Source organism: Camelus dromedarius, chromosome 16, assembly GCF_036321535.1.
Source record: "Camelus dromedarius isolate mCamDro1 chromosome 16, mCamDro1.pat, whole genome shotgun sequence".
NCBI lineage: Eukaryota > Metazoa > Chordata > Mammalia > Artiodactyla > Camelidae > Camelus > Camelus dromedarius.
In genome coordinates, this window is record NC_087451.1 from 33,465,964 (window position 1) to 33,486,837 (window position 20,874).

Genomic DNA, 20,874 nt, shown 5'->3' on the forward strand with positions numbered 1-20,874 from the left:
AGGATCAGCAGCAGGGATGGGGTTTAAGGGAGACTCACCACCCCAACAGTCACAAGTTGAGATTGAGGGACCTTGGAGATGAGGTGGGGGTGCCCTGCAGCCCGGCCGATTGACCTGGGCCCCAAATGTACCTTATAGCTTCTCTTGAGTTATCCATCTGCGGTAAGCTCAGAGTGAGGCTTTGCCGCAAATGCTAAACGTTACCTGAAAGCCAAGGATGCCCAATTCTGGTTGAATCTTCGGGTGAGGGGATGGAGCAGGGGTCCCGGCCCCACTGACTGAAGCTGCAGAGATTCATGCGGGAGGGGCCCTGCTGCACCCACCCACAGTGGGCTGACCAGCCTGCAGGGCCTTGTCTTGGTTCTCTCCTTTCTGAAGTCACCCCCGCCCCAGTCCCTGACATGTGCGCCTTCGTCTTCTTCGCTTTGTTCCATATCTTAGGCCAAAAGAATGGTGTCTTATGATTTTCACCATCTGGACTCCTAGGGCAGAGTTAGCTCCCAGCCCTAGGCGTGCCTGGGACATCAGCCACCACTGAGGATGGTGGAGCCCCCCTCCCTGGCAGGGACACCCACTCTTTGGTGTTGAAAAAAGAAAGGAGTGTTTGCAGAACATTTACTCTGGGCCAAACACAGAACAAGTGTTTTCGTAATTACTATCTTCTTTATTCCTTAAGACATCGAGGTGGCTGTTTCTCTTCCTGTGTCTCCTGATGGAGAAACTGAAACTCAGAAAGATGAATTCTTGTCCACACCCAGGCAGCTGGAAGTGGTAGGGTGAGCACAGACAGGATGTGGTGCCAGGACCCTGCCCCCACCATTGGGCTGGAGGTCCAGATGCCCAATGCCTGGCCTGCCAGCAGCCCACCCCTCTGTGGCTCTGTGTGATGGGTGGAAGGTGTTTGGACTTGGATCTGACGAGTCCGAACCTGACTCCCCCTTAGCGGCACTGGGCCTTGGGGTCCCTGAATCGTACCCCTCACAACAATGGGAGTGTGGCTGTGAGCATCAGATGACAAACTCCCTTGCCCTGCGACGTGAATGCTGACCGGATGAGCCGTTGAGTGGGGCTTTCTGGAACTCACTTTCTCAGTCTATCAAATGCAAGGGCTTGGGGGCACAGACGTTGGGAGTCTGTGTGTTCGTGCCTTAAACCCAACTTCTCCATCCACACACTGCCTTCATCAAGTCAGTTGCAGGGTTAAGTGCTCAGCCTGCAGGGCTGGCCCCTCCCCTCCCAGCTGTGTGACCCTGGGCAGGCTTCTAACCCCTCTTTAAAAGGCAGATTATGATCCTGTCTGGTTGTGGGCTTGCGTATAGATTAAATAAGCATCTGGTTTAAAGCCCTTGGAAGAGAACTTAGCAGGTGCTTTAGCCCTTGATGTTATTTCCAGATGCTGGCTCTCCCCTGCCTCACCCCCACCCCCGCCCATCGCATCCCCTAAAGGGCAGGTCTGCTCAGCCATGGGCTTAGAGGCCCCCGTCTCCTTCCTCCATCTCTCTGGATCCTTTTGTCCACACCCCCCTCTTTTGCCCTTTCTCCCACAGGCCAGAGGGCAGCAAGCCTCTTTTTCCACCCCAAAGCAGTTGTTGGTCTAAAGTCCCAGGCCCCTGTTTCTTTTATGACATATATACTTCCTTTGGCTGAGGTGCAGAAGGCCCCCTCCCCTCTTGCTGCCCTGGAAGGAGAAATCCAGGAGCAAAGAGTACAGAATGGATGGAGACTGCGAGGGAGGAGGGATGGAGGCACTGACATAGGGGTGGCAGCCGAGCTGGTGAGCCTGGCATGGTCTGAGAAGACGGAGGTGGGAAGAACTCACTCTGAATACCAAACCCTGAAGTCAGACAGATCTCCGTTCAAGTCCTTCCCAGCCACGTGACCTTGGCAGGTTACCCACTGCACCTGTCCCGTCTGCGTCGGGGCGTCAGGGCTCTAGATGAACAACCACGTGCAGGTGAGCAAGCGATAACCAGCGGCTTTGTCTCTGTTTCCCGCAGATGACGTGGCCCCCTATTTCAAGACGGAGCCCGTGCGGACGCAGGTGCACCTGGAGGGGAACCGCCTGGTGCTCACATGCATGGCTGAGGGCAGCTGGCCGCTGGAGTTCAAGTGGCTTCACAACAACCGGGAGCTGACCAAGTTCTCCCTGGAGTACAGGCAAGTGCGCTGCCCCGCCCCTCCCTGCGGCTGCCAGGGCCAGGGGTACCAGGGCGGTGGGGAGGGGGCTGTGCGGCAGTTTAAGGGGGCTCCCACTCCAGCGTGTCTTGGAGGCTAGGGTGGCCGACGTTGGGGGCTAAGGCAGCTGCCCCAGGGTGAGGAGACCCTGCCCTGCGGAGCTCAGCAGAGGAGGGCTCGGTGGTGGGCCAGGGAGCGCTGCCCAGACAGGGTGGCCCACAGTGGACAGGACAGAGGCGGTGACTGAGGATAGGGGAGCTCACTGCACAGCAGCTGGGCTGTGGCTGTCTCTGTGACCAGATCCCCACCTCCCCTCCCCACTGAGAAGACCCCTGCTCTCTCTTAGGGGGAGCTATTGGAGGGGCCTGGGTCCAACGGAGGGGCGGGGCATAGGGCAACCACAGGTTCTATTTGGGAGGGCAGTTCAGGGGGTACGTGGAGGTGGGACTCCCCTGCAAGACCTTTGGGCTTCTCTCCCATCCCTGCTTGTGCCCTTGCACTGCGTGCTGGGTTGGGCTGGCCCGTTTCCCCACAGGACACTGCCAAGTGGGGAAAAGGAGAGAGAACAGGGTCTCAGCAAGGGCAAGTTTGCTGCTGGAAGAGTGAGCAGGAGGCAGCTGAGTGGCTCCAGCCTTCCTCCCAGCTCTCCCTTCCTCCTGCTCCTGTTCCCCATCTTGGCCTTTTTTATTGGCTCCCAACCCTATGCCTGGTGATTAATCCCCAGGACTGATGTGCAGTAATTGGTTTTGTTGGGGAAACAAGATTGGCTTGCCCTGGGGATGTTGATACAAATCTGCCACCCAGGACAGGAATGCAAATCAGAGGAGGGGGATTTAACTGCTTGAGGATCTGTCCTTTCCAGAAAACCATCCTTTTCTTCATGGAGCAGGGAAGCCAGAGTTCGGGGCAACCCCCACGCCCAGGTTCCTTCTGCCCCAAACCTGGACTAGTTGGCTGGTGGACGTGGCCACTTTGGCAAGGGAGGGAACAGGAGGGGCTGGGGCAGGAGGACCATCCCCCCTCTCTGTGGATGGTGAGAGACCTGGACCAGGAAACAAGAGCCCCCCCCCCCAATGCTGGCCGTGTTGGGCCTTGGTTCTCAAGGAAGCCACAAGGAGACCAGAGGGGATTCTCTGAGTGTTCCCTGTGATGGTTTTCCGTTGGGGCCCAGAGTCGTTCCTGAACGCTGTCTGGTACCCTGGGCAGGTTTGACGGTCTCCATGAAGACCCCCTGCATCCTCCTGGATGCTGGATGTGCTCGGATGCTTGAGGATGTATGCCGATGGCATACCACACTGCTAGTGGTACCAGGCTAACTTCCTGCCTGGCCCTTGGCTTCTTCTGGCAGGGATCTGGGGGCAGGACCCCGGAAGAAGAGAGCTGGTTCTTTATCTGGCTCACAGCCATTCTTTCGGTGCCTGAAACTGCAAGGACGCGAGTGTGGGCATTACACAGAAGCAGAATCTATCTCAGCTTAAGGATCGGACTTGCCCAGCGATGGAGTGGGCTTTCTTAGGACACAGTCGGCTCCCCGTCCCTGGCAGCATCCAGGTAGTGGTCAGGGTTCAGCTGTTGATGATGATAATGAAAATAATAACCACTGGCAATGAAAAGAACTTTGTTGGATGGCAGATGTTATCCTCAGTATCTCATTTAATGCCACCAGCAATCCTATGAGTAGGTTCAGTTGTGTTCCATTCTACAGATGAGCCAACTGAGGCTTAGAGAGATTAAACAGTACACCCAAGGCCAGATGGTTGAGTTTGGTTTCAGATACAAGTCAGATGACTACCGGGCTTGAATTCTTTTCCATTCACCACATTGTTTCTCTTTGAAGAAAGCTTGTTGCCATCGCCTCCCCCATGTGTATCCTAGGCATCTTTCTGCTAACTGTGCTTGCAAGTTCGAGAAAACAAAGTTCCAGGGAGAAGGCAGATATTCCATTTCAGAGCTTGGTGGGGTGGAAGTTATTCAGAGGGACATAAATGATCTTCCACTCAGAAACTCACCCTCTTGTCTCCTCGCCCCAAAGAAGGCTGGCAGCCGCTGTGTGCCCCAGAACAAGTCAATCAGAATTTTCCCCTAATCGAAAATGTGCTGTACCCACCAGGAAAGGTCAGCACTCCTTAGTGTGGCCTTCAGAACTCTTCATGGTCTGCTCCTGAGGGCGTCTGCCAGTAAACCACAGAACGAGGCGAAAGTTTCAGGCACCTTGGTGGCTCCCAGGATCTTAGAACAAAGAACACGGTACTTCCAGGGCCTATCCCCTCTGGAGTGCTCGGCTGTGCCCACCTCTGGGTTCAGATTTCATTCTCACCCCGTGAGTGATACTGAGAAGTTCAGGAATCACAGGCTTACAGTCACATGATTTCAGATAGGAGGAACTTCCCTGGGAGTTTCATGTAGAAAATCCCAGGGAAGGATTCTGATTGGCCCAGCTTGGATCAGCCTGGACCAATCCCGATGGGCAGCAGCATGGAGTGTTGTGATTGGCCAGGCCTGCATCTTGTGTCTACTCCCAGCCACAGGACGCTTTGTTGGTGGGGCAGACAGAAGCCACCCGTGTCTACTTCACCGCCGCTGCCCCCAGTGAGGGCCTGGCTCACAGCAGGCACTCTTCCCTTCTTTCTTTCTTTCAATTTTGAAAATTTTCAAATCTTGGAAAAAAATGTGAGTATAGTACCATAAACACTGTGTACCTTTTACTCTTCACCAAGAGTTAACAGTATCATTTGTACTCTCTCTCGCTACCTCCATGCGTGCACTTTTTTGGCTGTATTATTTAAGGAGTAGTTGCAGACATCATGTCACCTCATCCCAAAGTAGAATTTCCTAAGAACAAGGCGTTTTCCTACAGAACTACAGCACGGTTTTCACACTGAGGAAATTTCACTCGATACAATACTATTGTCTAACACACAGTCCACTTTCACATTTCTCCATCCGTCCCACTAACATCCTTTGTGGACATTTTTATTATTGTTGATGTTGTTCAATGCAGGATCTAAACAAGGAGCACACGTTGGATTTAGCTGTCGTAACTCTTTAGACACCTTAAATCTATTATTTCCTTGTTTTTTCCATCTTTCACGGCATTAACATCTTTGCGCGTTCAGCCGGTTTTGCAGAATGCCCCCTAATGCGGATTTGCCCAGTTATGTTCTCATAATTACATTCACCTTTTTTGGCAAGAATATTATGTGAATGTACATCCTTCTCAACACTTCATCCTTAAAGGCACCCGCTGTCAGTTTGCCCCATTATCGGTGATGATAGGTTTTATCAACGGGTCAAGGTGATGTTCACCAGATCTCTCCATTGTCAAGGTGCTGAGGTATCTTCCACTCTCTGGATGATAACTTGAGATTGTGTGAATATTCTCCTCCCCAAGAATCTCCCACCCTATGGATTAATATCCATCAATGAGTCTCACCTGAATCAGTTATGACCCTGGCAGTTGTGACGAGCAGATCTTCTATCATTCCTTTTATTCATATTAGTTGGCATTCTTTTGTAAAAAAGATCTTCCCTTTCTCATTCCCTTTAAAATAATTTAGCATCTGTATAAATTCATGGATGATTTTTCCTATTCACAGTGTTTTTTTTAATTGAAGTGTAGTTGATTTACAATGTTGTGTTAGTTTTTGGTGTACGGCATAGTGATTCAGTTATACAGACATACATATGTATACATTCTTTTTCATTATAGATGATTTCAAGCTATTGAATATAGTTCCCTGTGCTATATAGAAGGACCTTGTTGTTCATCTACTTTATATGTAGTAGTGTATATCTGCTAATTCCAAACTCTTGATTTATCCCTCCCACCCTGTCCCCTTTGGTAACCAGAAGTTTGTTTTCTATGTCTGTGAATCTTTTACTGGTTTGTAAGTAAGTTCACGTGTGTCATTTTTTTTTAGATTCCACATACAAGTGATATGATATTTATCTTTCTCTGTCTGACTTACTTCACTTAGTATGATCATCTCTAGATCCATCCATGTTTCTGTAAATGGCATGATTTCATTCTTTTTTATGGCTGAGTGTTCAGTATATTTTGATCCATTCCTGTCATTATTCATCTTGATGCTTGTAGAAACCCAAAGTTGGACAATGGAGCTTCTTCAGACTGGATCCTGGATCCTTTTAACATGTCCGCATTGGATTTCTAGCCCTTTCTTGCTTTTGGCTCAACAGAATGTTCCCATTTCACCACTTGAATAAATGCATACTCAAAATTCCATCATGCAGGAGGTTGGCCAGATTCTCTTCCATGTTCTCCAACCTCTGCTTACTGTTGAGGGCTTCCTGCTCTCTTGCAAACCCCAGGTTTTGAGTCGGGTGTTAATACCGAGTTTTCAGGCAGAAAGATGGCTGAATTTACTCAGCAAGTTGAGAGCAAATAACATTGGAAGCGGTGTCATGAATTCAACTCTATTTCCCATCCCGTCTCCAAAGGAAGAAGTTTGCCTTCACATTCAATCTCCAAGGGTCTTTATTCTCAGTAGAATCTATGCTATAGATTCTGGGGGGTGTGTGTGTGTGTGCGTGTGTGTGTGTGTGTGTGTGTGTGTGTGTGTGTGACATCTACCTGAAGGAAAACCTCGGCATCCTTCTGAGTATGAGCGACTCTGGCAAGTTTGTGGGTCCGAACCCACCCATGGGGGCAGAGTGGAAATCACCTGGACGAGGGGTTAGGCCCATCTGGATGCAGTCACACTCCTACCCCTTACTAGCTCTGTGACTCTGTGCAGAACTTCTTAGCTACCCTGAGTCTATTTTCTTACTTTGGAATTGAGCACAGTAATACCTACCCTAGAGGCTGAGAGTGGGGATGAAGTGAGATTCTATGGGCTACATCCAGTCCCAGGTGCAACAGACATGAAATCAATGGAACCTTAGGATTGTACGAGGTGTCTGTCTCAATAGAATAGTGGGACAAATCTGGTAACAAACCTGCCAGAAATCTCACGTGCAAGTGAGCACGTCTCCTTCCAGGAGGTCACGGGGCTCCGTGTGTGTACGATTCCTTAAGTATCATACACACGTTTAATGTCATGAGCACGCGGTGCACACAGGTGCGTTTGTGTGACTTCCTGACTCTGGGATGGTAACTCACACAAAGGTCAGGCCCTCTGTGTTGCCCCTGGAACCTCTTCCGTCACAGTGGTCAACCTTGCTCCCTCCCCCGGCCTCCCCTTCCCCGGCGGAGGCATCTCTGCAGGTTGAATCAGCTCAGCCCCAGTCTGCATCCATTTCACCAGCCAGGGCTGCGTGGATGGGGGCTACCCCACCAGCTCAGGAAATGGCAGGTCAGGAGGTGGTGATGGGGGAGGAGGGGGCATGGACTGAACCCCCTGTCCTGTGACCACGTCCTGGCAAAGTCATCAACCAGAGTATTTTGTCCTGCTCTGGCAATGCCTTCTCCCGTAATTATTCTCACACTTAAAATCAAATAGGAAAAACAAATGAGCTAGGCAGGCCACACACACAGGCACACATGGATTCCCACGCATAATCAAGTACACGTTTCTGAAGAAGAACTACTGTTTGTCCAGGTTCTCTCGGTTTCAAGAACTTAATATCCATCATCTCACAGAACACAAAGAAGTGTTATTAGCCTCATCTTGCAGATGAGGAACTCAACGCTCAGGGAAGTTCCAGAGCGTGGCTGGGCTCCTCCAGGGAGCAAGTGGTCTGGGTGACCTGAGTGTGTTTTGTCATTTCTGCACAGATGCCCATGGGTTTCTGATCCGGCTCCTCCCACCCCACTCCGTTCACGCTGTGTTTTTCTTCTGGCCCAAAAGGCGAGAAGCCGGGGGCCCCTCAGATCCCCTGGGGGAAAGTGTGAGGGTGGGAGGCCAGCTGAGGCTGAGTCCTCCCCATGGGGCCCCAGACGGGCCCTGCTTGGTGTGGAAAAGGGCAGGTGTATTGAGGGGAAACTCTGGTGAGCCAGGCTGGCCATCTGGCTGGGTCCTCAGCCCAGCCCCACTGCCAGCCGGGCGTCCTTTGTGTCGGGAAGTTGTGCAGGCTCAGTGGTGGGGAGAAAAAAGCCTAGTCCAGGCAGAGACCCATACGTGCAACAGTCCTGGCTCCAGTCACAAAGCAGGGAACTCACACAGAGCGGCTGCAGCCTTTGAAATTCTTCAGAGGAGGGGATGAAGAGAAGCTCCCTGAGCCAGCTGCTTTGTCTCTGGCTTATCCCCTGGCCTTCCCTTAGAATTGAGGGCAGGCAGCGAAGGCCAGAGGGGCAGAGGCTGGCGGGCATCCCACTGGAGCACGTGCCACGTGGATACCAGGAACCAAACCAAGCTCTTCTTGACAGCAGTTCTGGGAGATTGGTGCTATAATTATTTCTTCCTCAGAGCTAGGAATCATAGTTCAGAGAGGTTCGGCAACTTGCCCAAGGTCACACAGCCAGACCTGGTAAGTCAGGTTTCACCCAAGATCTTTCAGACCCCAAGCCTGCGTCCCCACCCTCTGCTCCACACTATCCTGCCACACTTGTCCTCTCCCAGAGCAGTGGCACCACCAGGGCCCAGTTTTCTAGGCGTGGCCCCAGCCGGCCTTTTAAACTACTGCAGGGGAACTCTTCATGGCTGACACCTGGGACTTGGCATGGACCCAGCCCTGCTTTAAGTGCTTCACTGATGTGAACTCTTGATAGCGAACATCCCAAATGATCATCGACCCCGTGCTTGCTTTCACTTCGGTTCTTCTTCTCAATCCCTGACCTCAGTGGCTCCTACAGGGGAGGCATCTCAGTACATGAGGGATGTGACACCCTGGTTCAGCTCCCTCCCCGAGGCCGGAAGTCACGGAACTGAGGTGAGCCAGGTCTTCCCCTCCGAGCCTGATGAGGGAACATCAGGAGATGCTGATTCACTCACCAGGTGGAGATTTGGGACCTCCTGCCTCCCTGGCACAGAGCCAGGCCAGGAGGGCCAGATGAAAGGCACCGCCAGCCCTGTCCTCCCCGCCGCCCTTTGGAAATGTCTGTTCCAGCCGAGGAGCTCAGTGTGCACTCGTGGCCTGTAAGTGCCTGGACCAAGAAGCAACAGCAGGTGCTCGAGGCCAAGAGAGTGTCCTAGAGAAGTTTCAGGCAGGCTGTGGAAGACATAGAGCTTGAACCGAGAAGGGAAGAGCCGTTTGGTGTGGACGGGCAGTAGATGGAAGGAGGCCCTCCTGACACGGAAGCAGGTACTGTGTGCTGCTGACATGCTGATAAGAAGGACCTTTGCCCTCGAAGATCGTACCATCCAGAGGAGAAGTGGAATTAAATAATCCTGCAGGTCTTAATGGACTGCAGTTTTGATGAATGCTATGGAAGGAAAGCACAGTCCAAAGAAGACATTAGTGGGGCAGCTGGGACCTGGAGACGATTAGAGTTCACCAGGGCTGGCAGCAGGAGGGCTGCCCAGGGAGCGGTGTGTGCAGACGTGGAGGCGGGAGGTGCTGGGAGGCCAGCGTGGCCACGGAGGGCAGGATGCTAGAGAATTGGATGAGGCCGACCAAGGCGGGGCTTGTCGACTATCTGAGGGAGCTCTTATCTTGTGCCAAAAGCTTTGTGGAGCCCTGGGGTGATTTTGCACGAGGAAGGGACACAATCCAATGTACATTTAAAAAATATTTAGCCAGGCAGCTGGGTGGGAAGTGGGCTGGAGGACAGCCTTTAGGAGCTGGGTTGGTCAGTCATGGTGGGAGCGGGTGATGGCTTGGGCCGTCTAGGTGACAGTGGAGACGGGAGGAATGGATGGCTCTGAGACAGATTTAGGAGGTGGAATTGACAAGACTTGGTCAGCTCGATGCGGTGGGTGAGGGAGGAAGGTAGGTGATGAGGCGATTGATGAAGGGGCCTCTGGAAGAGCCGGGGCTTCGTGGGAAGTCACTGCGCTTGGTTTTGGATAGTTGGTGAGAGATGGGGTCAAGACATCCAACAGTCAGGCAGACGAGAAGAAAAGCCTGAACTGAAGATCTTCATTTAGGAGTCACTGATGTTAGCGTGACTGCGACATAGTAGAAATGGGCAGGATGAGGGCGCAGACACCGTGCCAGAGCAGAGAGCACCTTGGGACAAATGACGTCACCCCTGCCTCAGCTGCCCTGTCTGTTAAATGGGAATAACAAAACTAGTAGCCACCTCCCAGTGGGCCGTGCGTGGTCATGAGATCAAACACACAGAAGGATGTCTGGTCATCGATGGCTCTATAAATGGAAAGGGTGGCCTGGAAGCCGCCAAATAAATCCTGAATCCCTCCTACCTCTGTCCCCACCCTGCTCTTTCTGGCCGTGGCCTCATTCTGACCCTCCTGGGAAGTCTGGGCTCCTTGGCCTCAATAAAACCAGCTCCCATCTGCCCCTTCCCAGCCTCTTTGGAGACTAACTCCAATTCGGCTGTGAGTTTGGACGTCTTGTCTGAAAATTGAAGGCTGCTGGTGAGAAAGCTGAAGTGCAGGAATTAGTTATGATGGGCATAAATTGAATTTTAATAGAGATGTACATGGCATGGAGCCAGTGTACTCAGGCAGAGGGAAGGTAGTAATTAAAAGTTAACGAGTTTAGAAATGTCGTAATCCTCGGGGAGGGATGGGGGAGGGGGGCGGGAAGGAGGGAGAGGCCCCCAGCCAAGCGTGCTGTCCTTCCCCTGACCTGGGGGCCATTCTTCCCGCTCCTGAGCGGTAGGGGTCCTGCCACGCCGGGGTCAGGGGCCTGGCATGGGAGGGAGAGGGCAGGGGTGGCTGGCCGCTCTCTGGCCCCTCTTGGGTGTCTCTCCTGCCTTTGTTATTTTTCTGACAATCCAAGTAGACGTACTTCCCACTGGAGCGAGTTGCTTCCATCAATGCTTCATTTGGTCCTAGTGCAGGATGAGCAGGGCAGGTGTGACAGCTTCATTGCTCAGATGAGGATGGAGGCTCGGAGACATGGAGAGCCTGGCCCAGCTCCTTCACCCAGCTCCCCACAGTGTAAATACTGGACTCTGGCCTCTTGTGGGGCAGTCCTGCTTTTTAAAGCATGGGTGCAGAGGTTGAGTCCGGTGTTTCCTGGAGCAGCCCTGGCCCGGTCCCCAGGAACATCTCCTGTCAGGGTCCTGAGGCCCTAAAGCCTGGCCCATCCCCCACCCAGGGGTGAAGGCCTCCCCCTGCTTTAGGACAGGTTCTTGCTGGACCCGAGGGGACCAGCCATGGCCATGGTCTCAGGATTTGCTTGTGAGTGACAGGAGGAACCAGGAGAGGGGCAGGTGGGAGGGGAGAGGCCACAAGGAGAGCCCCGGAAGGCCAGGGCAGTTGGTGGGCAGCGCAGGGCACAGCTGGCTCCCCAGGCCTCAGGGTGACGTTGCAATCATTATGTCAATTAAGACGAATAAGTTCAAAATGTGAGGGGAAAGAGGGGAAAAAAAGAAGCGAGAGTCTCTAACACACTGGCTACTCTAACACACTGGCTGTCTCGGTTTCCATAGCAACCTGTTTTCTCACAGGCTCACTAATGGGTCCTGGCTTGGGAAGGGGGTGGGCCCCCCACTGCCGAGGAAGCCAGAGATGGATGGTGGGTGTCAGCCTGCTGGACTCAAGCTAAGGGCAATGGGGTCTGGGGGCCAGTGCCCAGGGCCTGGGGAGAGTCACACAGCCACAGGGTGGCTCCCCCAGCCCCTCGGCCAAGCCCACCGCCTGACAGTTGGGACAGCATGGCCCTGAGAGGAAGATGACTTTTCCCGCAGATGGAGCGTGAGTTAACGTCAGATTAGAATTCAAGCCCAGGCCCCGGGCCCCGGGTGTCTCCATCCAGAGCTGTGGGGTGTTCTGGCGCGAGAGGAGCCAAAGACGCCGAGATCCAGTTGGATTTGGTGCTGCTTCCCTCGTCAGGCAGAGCATCTCAGGGGCTGGGGGGACACACCGTGCTGGCAGTGGAGGTGGGGTCATTGCCAAGCCCTGGATCATAGACTCTGCCCTCTCCTTTCTCCCCTTGGATATCCGCTGAGTCTTTTCGGTGTCCCTGTGGTTCAGAGTATCGCTCGGTGCCTTCACAGCCCTGAGAACCCTCGGGGGTGGGGCTGGGAGGACATTTCCATGAAACCATGGGTTCCCCCTGGAGGTGGAGCAGGCAAGGAGGAACTGCTCCCGCTCACTTGTGCTGCTGGTACAGCTCTGGGGGTCCATCCATGGTCCACCCATCCCACAGGCGCACACGTGAGCCTCATCAGCGTTCCTAAGCTTAATTCTCACAGGGTGGTCTAAGGAGACTGCAAAGCCGTCATTAGGCTTCCCATTTTACAGATGCAGAAACTGAGGTCCAGTGGGTAAAGTGACACATCCAGGGTCACGCGGCAAATCAGGGGTGGAGCCAGGGACGTGGACCCTCTGGCCCCAGCCTCACTGCCAGGAACAGACTAGGACACACAGGTATGCACACACCCACACCAGCCACACCCTCTCTCTCCCCACTCGTCTCCTCTGACTTTCCAGCGACTGAGGATTTTCCACAGCCAACTCGGCAGCCCTGGGGACAGGGGGCATTGTCTGTCCAGACTCCCCGGAGTGCAGAACAGAACATGCGGATGAAGCAGCCCCCCCCCCCCCCCGCCTTTTGTGAAAGGCTCCAGAGGAAAGCTCTTCTTTGATGAACAGAGGCTATTTATTTCAACCACTAGGAAACTTAACATGCAAATTAGGAAGGGCTTGATCATCCATCACCTGAAATTGACATATTTGAATCTGGCCCGAATCACTGGTAACCAGCTCACAGAGATGGGCGCAGGGTGGGCGTGCGATGCCTGAGGTCTTTGGGGATGGGAGAGGAGGGAGGTGGTCCCCAGCAGAGGAACATATGTTTTTGATCAGGGATATTTCAGTGCATGGAAATGAGATGTTCATTCTTCCTCCCCACACAGCTGGACCGGAGACCCCAGGTTGCCGTGAGAGCCTCCTTCTTTCCTTGCCCACTCCTCAGATCATCCTGGGGGTGCGTTCCCCTCCCCCGAACCTTGGCTCTCAGCCAGGACACAAAAACTAATTAGATTTTGACTCAGTTATGCGCTCAGGCAGGCAAATGGTCTAGACAGATGCGTGGGGAGATGGTAATGACCCTTGCTTCCTGGGGGCTGCCTTGGTGCCTGACTCCCCCCTCCCCACCCCTACTCCTCAGAGACCCATCAGGCCCATTCGTGGGGTTTCTCAGTGTGGGAGGATTCAGGTGGTCTCTGCCCTGTGTCTGTGTTCCCCCAAGAGGAGTCTCTGCTGTGACCCGCTTTCTGCTTTCTGACTGATGATGGGGCACCAGGGAGTATGACTCTGAACTTCCCACCTCAGCCAAGGAAGAGGCCTGCTCCCAGCTGTCTGCTCAAGTCCTCTGGGGTGCAGAACCTCCTGGGGGTGGCTTGGAGGTGGGGTAGGGGTTGGAAGCAGGGTTTTCAGCTTCAGCTAGCAGCCCCTGGAGACTAGAAGATGCCAGAGAGTTCTCCAGCTCAGTGTGAGCGGGGAACAGGTCGGGGCTCAGAGAAGGCTTGGGGAAGGCAGAGGCCATCCTGCCTGCAGAACGGGAAATAGTCACCAGGAAAGACAGTCTCCCCCAAAGAGATCAGGCACAGTCCCTGGAGGTCGATTCCCAGCACAGAAGCTTCAGACACTGCAGCTGCTCCTTGACCCTCGATCCCCAGGGAACACACAGAGAGCGGGAGGAATAAGACCAGCCTTGCTCCGGCCACAACTTCTGGTCGGTTACCTCCTGCTGTCCAGAAATCCACCCCAAACCTTAGGCGCTTAGATGTGTCACTTCTGTGCTAGTCCCTCCTGGACGTGCTCACAAAGTTGAGTTCCTGGGCTGTCCACTGGGGCTGGGCTGGGTGGGGACAGCTGGGCTGTTGGTCTCTCTTCCTGAGGTTTAGCGGCCTTCATGGCATGGTGGTCTGGGGCAGTGGTCTTGAGAGGGCATGCATGGAAGCTGTAAGTTGAGGCCTGGGCTTTGAATGTTCCACCACATTCTATGGATGAAAGCAAGTCATGAGGCCAGGCCAAATCAAGGGTGGGGAGTAGACGCCACTTCCCGAATGGAGTTGCTGCAAAGCATTAGGACCATGATCTTCGGTCCCCCGGCTCCACCGAGCTCTGGCTGGTGTCTGGCAACCCGAGCAGATCGCCTTTTCCAGATGGCAGCTCATAGGCAGGGCCCCATAAACGCAGTTCTGGGCTGGTTCCCCTACCAAGTGTCTCTGTGGTCTCCTCCAAGCATGACTTTGGAACGTCCAAGAGGATGGGGAGAGGTTGGAGGTGAGTCTTGCTGGACCAAGGCCAGGAAGGTCAGGGCCGCGGGGGATTGTTTCCAGGGCCAGCTGCCTGGGGTCTGAGCAGATGCTGGGAAGGGCGGAGAGGAGGGGAGTGGGCTCCGGGCGCTGGGGCTCGGGGCAGCCGCCATCGTGGCTCCTGACGCCAAATGTCAATCCCAGTGGCCGCAGCTCAGACGCCGCTCCTTCGGCTGGCTTGTTGGACACGAGCATTGGGCCCGGTGTTAGGGGACTGGTAGGGGCTGAGGGCAGTGCTCTTTTCTCCCAGGACACAAGAATTGAATGAGAATAATAACCTGAATAATCCCAGGGCCAGCTGACCGTAAGCGTGTGCTTACCGCGTGCCGCGTGCCAGGCCCTAATAAGCACATTACGGGTATTATTTCATGTCATCCTCACAGTCGGCCTTCAGGGGGGGACCATGGTATTGTGGTGAAGAGCGCAAAATCTAGAGGCCACCTCCTGGGGCTCTGCCACCTGCTGGCTGTGTGATCTTGGGCCAGTTACTTAACCTCTCTGTGCCTTGCTTCCCTCATCTTTTTCATTTGCCAAATTTGGATAAAATGAATTCTGACCTCATAGGGTAGTGAAAGAGGAATAAATGCATCATCATATGTAAAGTGCTGAGAACTGCCTGGTTTATTTATTATAATTACTATTATTACCTTGATTTTATAGATGAGGAAATGGAGACAGAGAGAGATTAGGCAACTTGCCCAAGGTCACTCAGCAAGTGAAACACATAGACAGTCCAAAACCCTCCTTCTCCACCTGTGCCCACCGCCCCCTAGAGCATTCACCCCCAGCCCCGCGGCCCCGCAGCACAGCAGTGGACACAGTAGTTGTTGGTGTCTGCTTTCTGACTTCAGTGGAAGTGTGGCCAAGACTCTCCCAAAGAGAGATACAGCGCAGAGCCGGGGAGCTAGAGAGGGCTCAGCGAGTGGACACCTTCCCTACCTGGGTGCCTGAGCCTTGGGATTCAGACAGGAGATACGCGGCGCCACCTGAAGCCTTCCCTCAGGCAGAGACAAAGGACATCAGTTCTGACCTTGAGCCAGATCTGCGTGGAAAGGGGAGGTGCGGCTCACCACGCACCCCCGCCCTGCCTGGGCTGCCAACAGCAGGCACTGCAGGACGGCAGGGAGGCCTTTTCCCGGCTTCCCTCCACCTGACCTGCCCGGGCAATCTGAGGGGAGCCCCCGGGAGACTGTGGTACCTCCTCCAGCCTAATCAGCATTCATTAATCCCACAAACATCTGGCCTGGGGAAATCAGGAGCCTGGTGAAGCTCAGGGAGCAGCCTCAGCCATGCAGGAAGCTCAGGCTGGTCGGGCAGAAGTTGGCAGGTTCACATCATCACCCACACTCCGTGCCCACTGGATGCTCCCTCTCCAATCGGCCCCGCCCTCCTTAGTAGGACCACGAAGACTGTGGTCTTGTTCATATAATTGCTGTCATTATGCTGAAACCCAGACCCTAACACAGTGCTGGAACATTGTGGACACTCCAGTCTGCATCGAATAATGAATAATAGTGACACATGTCAGGGCGCATTTCTTGAGTCCTCACCGAGTGTCAGACACCAAGCTAAGCACTTTGCAGTCAGTTCTGCTAAAATGAGATATAAACGTTTGCAACTGTCACCGCGCTGTGCACAATCCCCACACAATAAAAACCACAGAGCTAATGGGGGAAATGGGGTGAGGGAACAACACTCCAAAATGTCACTAGGGACACATTAAAAAAGAGAGGAACCTAATGAAGACCATTGCTTGGTTTCATGAATATTCAGTGTTTAAGACATGCGTGTAGACTACAGTCATTATGGTACTTTGCCTTTGGAAGGGCTTGAAATTTGCTCATGAAAGTGGAGGGGTGCAGCTGGGGAGTTATTTGACATGGTGGAAAGGGGGTTATCTGAAATGGAAAGGAGAGTTGTAAGACCAGATGTGGGCGGGTGAGCTCCTAACACACAGGTGAGCAGAGATCCCCGGGGGTGGTGGCGGTGGGGGTGACGTGTGTCCTGGTAACTCGGCTGCTCCGTTCAGCTGTGTGCGGTTTTCTGCGTTTACCTAGGGCTTCTTGCAGACAAAAGCACACACAGCAAATGCAAAACTCACGTTATGTTCAGGTGGTTCCCTGATGTATCAGTGGCATTGGAACAAATGCATGTTTAAAAACAAGGGTTAACAACATTGTAAAGTGACTATACTTCAATTTTTAAAAATTAATTTAAAAAAATTAAAAAACAAGGGTTAGAACAGAACTGCCCATACTCGCATTTTCTATAAGGCAGACACTCTTATTTTGCCCATGACACACACAGGTGGAGAGCCCCAGGCTTTACAATGTTCAGCCCCCGTCTAAGGTCACTTGTTTAGCAAGTAGTGAAGCTGGGAATAGAGGGAAAATCTGAGGCCAAAGCGGGGTTCTTAAAGACCATCATCCTTTGGGACTATGGACAGTCTCATTATCAGACTATCATCAGAGTCATTTCACAGGTGAGGAGACTGAGGATGAAGGAGGTCACATCCTGCCTCTTGTCCTCACCTGAAATGGTCACCTGAAACCGTCAGTTCAGACCTTCCAATCCCAGCACCTTCCTAGACCCACCTCATCGCAGACTCCTCTCTCAGACTGTGATGCACTTAGCAGTCACCCTGGGGACATCTTTTTTTTTTAGTGAAGTTTAGTTGATTTACAATGTTATGTTAGTTTTTGATGTACAGCATAGTGATTCAGTTATATGTATATTATATATATTCTTTTTCATATTCTTTTTCGTTGTAGGTTATTACAGGATATTGAATCTAGTTCCCTGTACTATACAGTAGGACCTTGTTATTTATCTATTCTATATATAGTAGTTTTTATCTGCTAATCTCAAACTCCTAATTAATCCCTCCTGGCTCCTTTCCCCTTTGCTAACCATAAGTTTGTTTTCTATGTCTGTGGGTCTCTTTCTGCTTTGTAAATAAGTTCATTTGTATCAATGTTTTTAGATTCCACCTATAAGTGATATCATATGGTATTTTTCTTTCTCTTTCTGGTTTATTTCACTTAGTATGATAATCTCTAGGTCCATTCATACTACTGCAAATGGCATTGTTTCATTCTTTTTTATGGCTGAGTAGTATTCCATTGTATAAATATACCACATCTTCTTTATCCAGTCATCTGTCAGAGGACATTTAGGTTGCTTCCATGTCTTGGCTATTGTAAATAGTGCTGCTATGAACACTGGGGAGCATGTATCTTTTCAAGTCAGAGTTTTCTTTGGATATATGCCCAGGAGTGGAATTGCTGGATCATATGGTAACTGTATTTTTAGTTTTTTAAGGAGTCTCCATACTGTTTTCCACAATGGCTGCACCAAATTACATTCCCACCAACAGTGTAGGAGGGCTCCTTTTTCTCCACACCCTCTCCAGCATTTATCACTTGCGGACTTTTTAATCATGGCCATTCTGACTGGCGTGAGGTGATACCTCATTGTGATTTGATTTGCATTTCTCTGATAACCATATGGAGCATCTTCTCATGTGCCTATTGGCCATCTGTGTGTCTTCCTTGGAGAAATGTCTGTTTAGGTCTTCTGCCCATGTTTTGACTGGGTTATTTTTTGTTGTTGAGCTGTATGAGCTGTTTGTATATTCTGGAAGTTAAGCCCTTGTCACATCATTTGCAAATACTTTCTACCCTGGGAATATCTTAAATGCAGGTCCTGACTCAGCAGGTCAAGGTGGGGTCCAGGACCCCTCATTTCTAACCTGTTTCCACACGCTGCCCATGCTGCTGGTTTGCACACCGCACTCGGAGTGGCCAGGCAGCAGAAGGCCTTCAGCCTCCAGACCCTCCTGCCCTCACCCCTTACCATCCACAACCGGCCCACCAGTCTTCATCATCTCAGCTCACTCATGCCAGTATCTTTAGCTCCCTTGCGTTGTGGTCCATCTGTCACAACCTCCTGGAAGAACCCCAGCATTGGATCATTCCAGCTTTCAACCCATCTTGCTCCCTAAGTAAGGCCACCGGGCCCTGCTGGAGAAAACCACCCACCTGTGTGGGGCGCCAGTACAAACTAGGGTACCACTTCACCTGAGCCTTCTAGGAATCTCCCAGGTCTACCTGCTCATTCTCCACCTCCACTGCAAACACACCGCCCAGCCCACCCCCCTTCCTTCAGGAATAAGAAGCCATTGTGAGCAACCCCTCCCACTTCCAGAGCCCAGTCTCATGAACCACGCCCCCACCGGCTTCTCTTTCAATGGCCACGCCCCTTCCTGCAGGATCTGGAGGACCCATCACTTCCCCCACCCGCCACTTTTCCCTCGAACCTTCTAGCAATGTGTAAACATTTTCAGGTCTCTCCCACCTTTAATAAAATGAAGCCCCTCGGTTGGACCTCCTTCTCTGCCCACATTCCCTCTCTAGCTGCTCTTCGTTCTGCTCTTGGCCCAAATCCTGGCATTCTCTGCTTGCTAACCAACCGCCACTTCCCAGCCAGCCCTGCCTATGCAAACTGCACCCCCCAATCAGGTCCCCGAGGCCACCACAGCACACACTTCCCATGTTCCCCGGGACCATCTTACCTGGTCAGCCCCATCATCTCTCCCCTGGTCTATGGCGAAAACCAAACTGGCCTCCCACCCCTCGGCCTTCATCAGCTCCAGTTCATTGTCCACCCTGTAAGCAGAGCAGGCTTTGTCAGTCAGCCTGCTTACTTTACTCCGAGGGTTGGCGAGCACTTTCTGTAAAGGGCCAGAGAGTGACTATTTTAGGCTTTTGCGGCTTGGACGGTCTGTTGCAACTTTTCAACCTGGCAGGTGCCGTGCAGAAGCCACATTCAGTCCATCAATAATGAGCGTGGCTGGGTTCCTATAAACCCTTATTTACAGGCGCTGAAATTTGAATCGCATATGATTTTCACCTGTCGTGAAACTTGACTCTCCTTTTGATTTTGTTCAATAATTTGAAAACATTAATGACTGTTCTTAGTACACGTGCTGTACAACAGGTGACGTGTCGTAGATTCGGCCACCTGCTGAAGTTGCCTTCTCCGCCTCTTCACCCCTCTCCTCTCCTCCTGATAAAACGTGATGTCCCGGGTCACTTGCCACTTTGCAAAATGATCTCATTCCAGGTCTCATCACCCCTGCCTCCCACACAGCAAGCGAATCTCTCTGAGACGGGGTGCTCCTGGGTCAAGTCAAGGTCTGGGCAGCTCCCTGAGGCACTTCTGTCTTGGGGGTGAGGAGAGAACTCCCCTCCGGCCCCCAGACGGGCCAGGCGGCAGGTGCGGGGCAGGGACACAGCCGGGGTCAGATGCACCTGCAGTTGAACCTCACTTTGCTGCCCTCTAGCTGGGCGACCTCAGGCAACTTGCTCATTTCTGAGCCCCAGTCCCCAGCTATAAAATAGGATAGGAGTCCCTTCCCCTTTGCCCTCTGCCTCTGTAAATGTGGGAATGAACCAGTGTCTGTCGAGCGTTTGCTCAGAACTTGATGCCGGAGTCACTGTTGTTCTCAGAGGGAGCGGACCTGTTTACTCTCCCCAGCAGTGACAGTCCCCCATCCCTGCCACCTACGCAGAGTGGCTGTCTCAGGCCCCTCAGCTTCCTCCAGGGCCCCCCTCTTCCCCTACCTTCTTCTTGCCCCAAGTCTATGGGGATCATGCGGCTGATGGAAATCCTTAAAGAAATCCTTTTCCTTGTTCATTGAGAGCAGCTAATTGGCCCAGAAGGTCACAGGGCGGATGGACACCGTTCATCAGCCAACTGAGCCAGGGCTGCCTCGGCGTTGGTGGCCCCCAGCTCAGGAACACCGAGAGCCGTCCCTCTCATTGACCACAGGGCCCAGGGATCAATCTGAGCATCGTGGCTTTCCCAGCTGAGCGGGGAGACCCTGCAGCATCTCAACTTCTGAAAGGAACCATCCATCAGAAGGGGCTTGCCCCAGCCACGTCTGGGTCTCACCTGAGCAGCCGCCTTCAGGTCACTCTGTATCCATCCCAGCTCAGCCCTAGGCTCCCTGCTTCTTAAGGGTCTGCAGAGAATGGACCACGTCCAACCTCTCCCCGTGCTACTCACCCCTCCCACACTGTCACAGAGGCTTCCTGGGCCTGCCTCCATCCCCAACCTGGAGGAGACCTGCTGCTGTAAAAACAAAAATAACCACAAACTTCGTGACTTAATGCAAACGTACTCTCTTAAGAGTTCCCGAGCTCTGAAGTCCTAACAGGAAGATGTCAGCAGGGCTGTGCCCCTTCTGGAGGTTCTAGGCCCTTCCCTCACCTTTCCCAGCTTCTGGAGGCCGTCTGCCTTCCTTGGCCCCCAGCCCACACACACACACACACACACACACACACACCCCACCCCGCCACCTCTGCTTCTCCCCTGACGTGGCCTCCTCTCACTCTGACTCTGCC

General features: G+C 52.7%; 1 protein-coding gene across 3 annotated transcripts in view; it reads left to right on the forward strand.

Moving 5' to 3' along the window:
• SDK2 (sidekick cell adhesion molecule 2) overlaps window positions 1-20,874 on the forward strand; it is a 247,926-nt gene that overhangs the window by 115,773 nt on the left and 111,279 nt on the right. For all 3 annotated transcript variants that reach the window (XM_064495585.1, XM_064495586.1, XM_064495587.1), the window contains exon 2: window positions 1,998-2,157. In XM_064495585.1, the coding sequence (XP_064351655.1) occupies window positions 1,998-2,157 (160 nt within the window). The remainder of the gene's footprint in view (window positions 1-1,997; window positions 2,158-20,874) is intronic.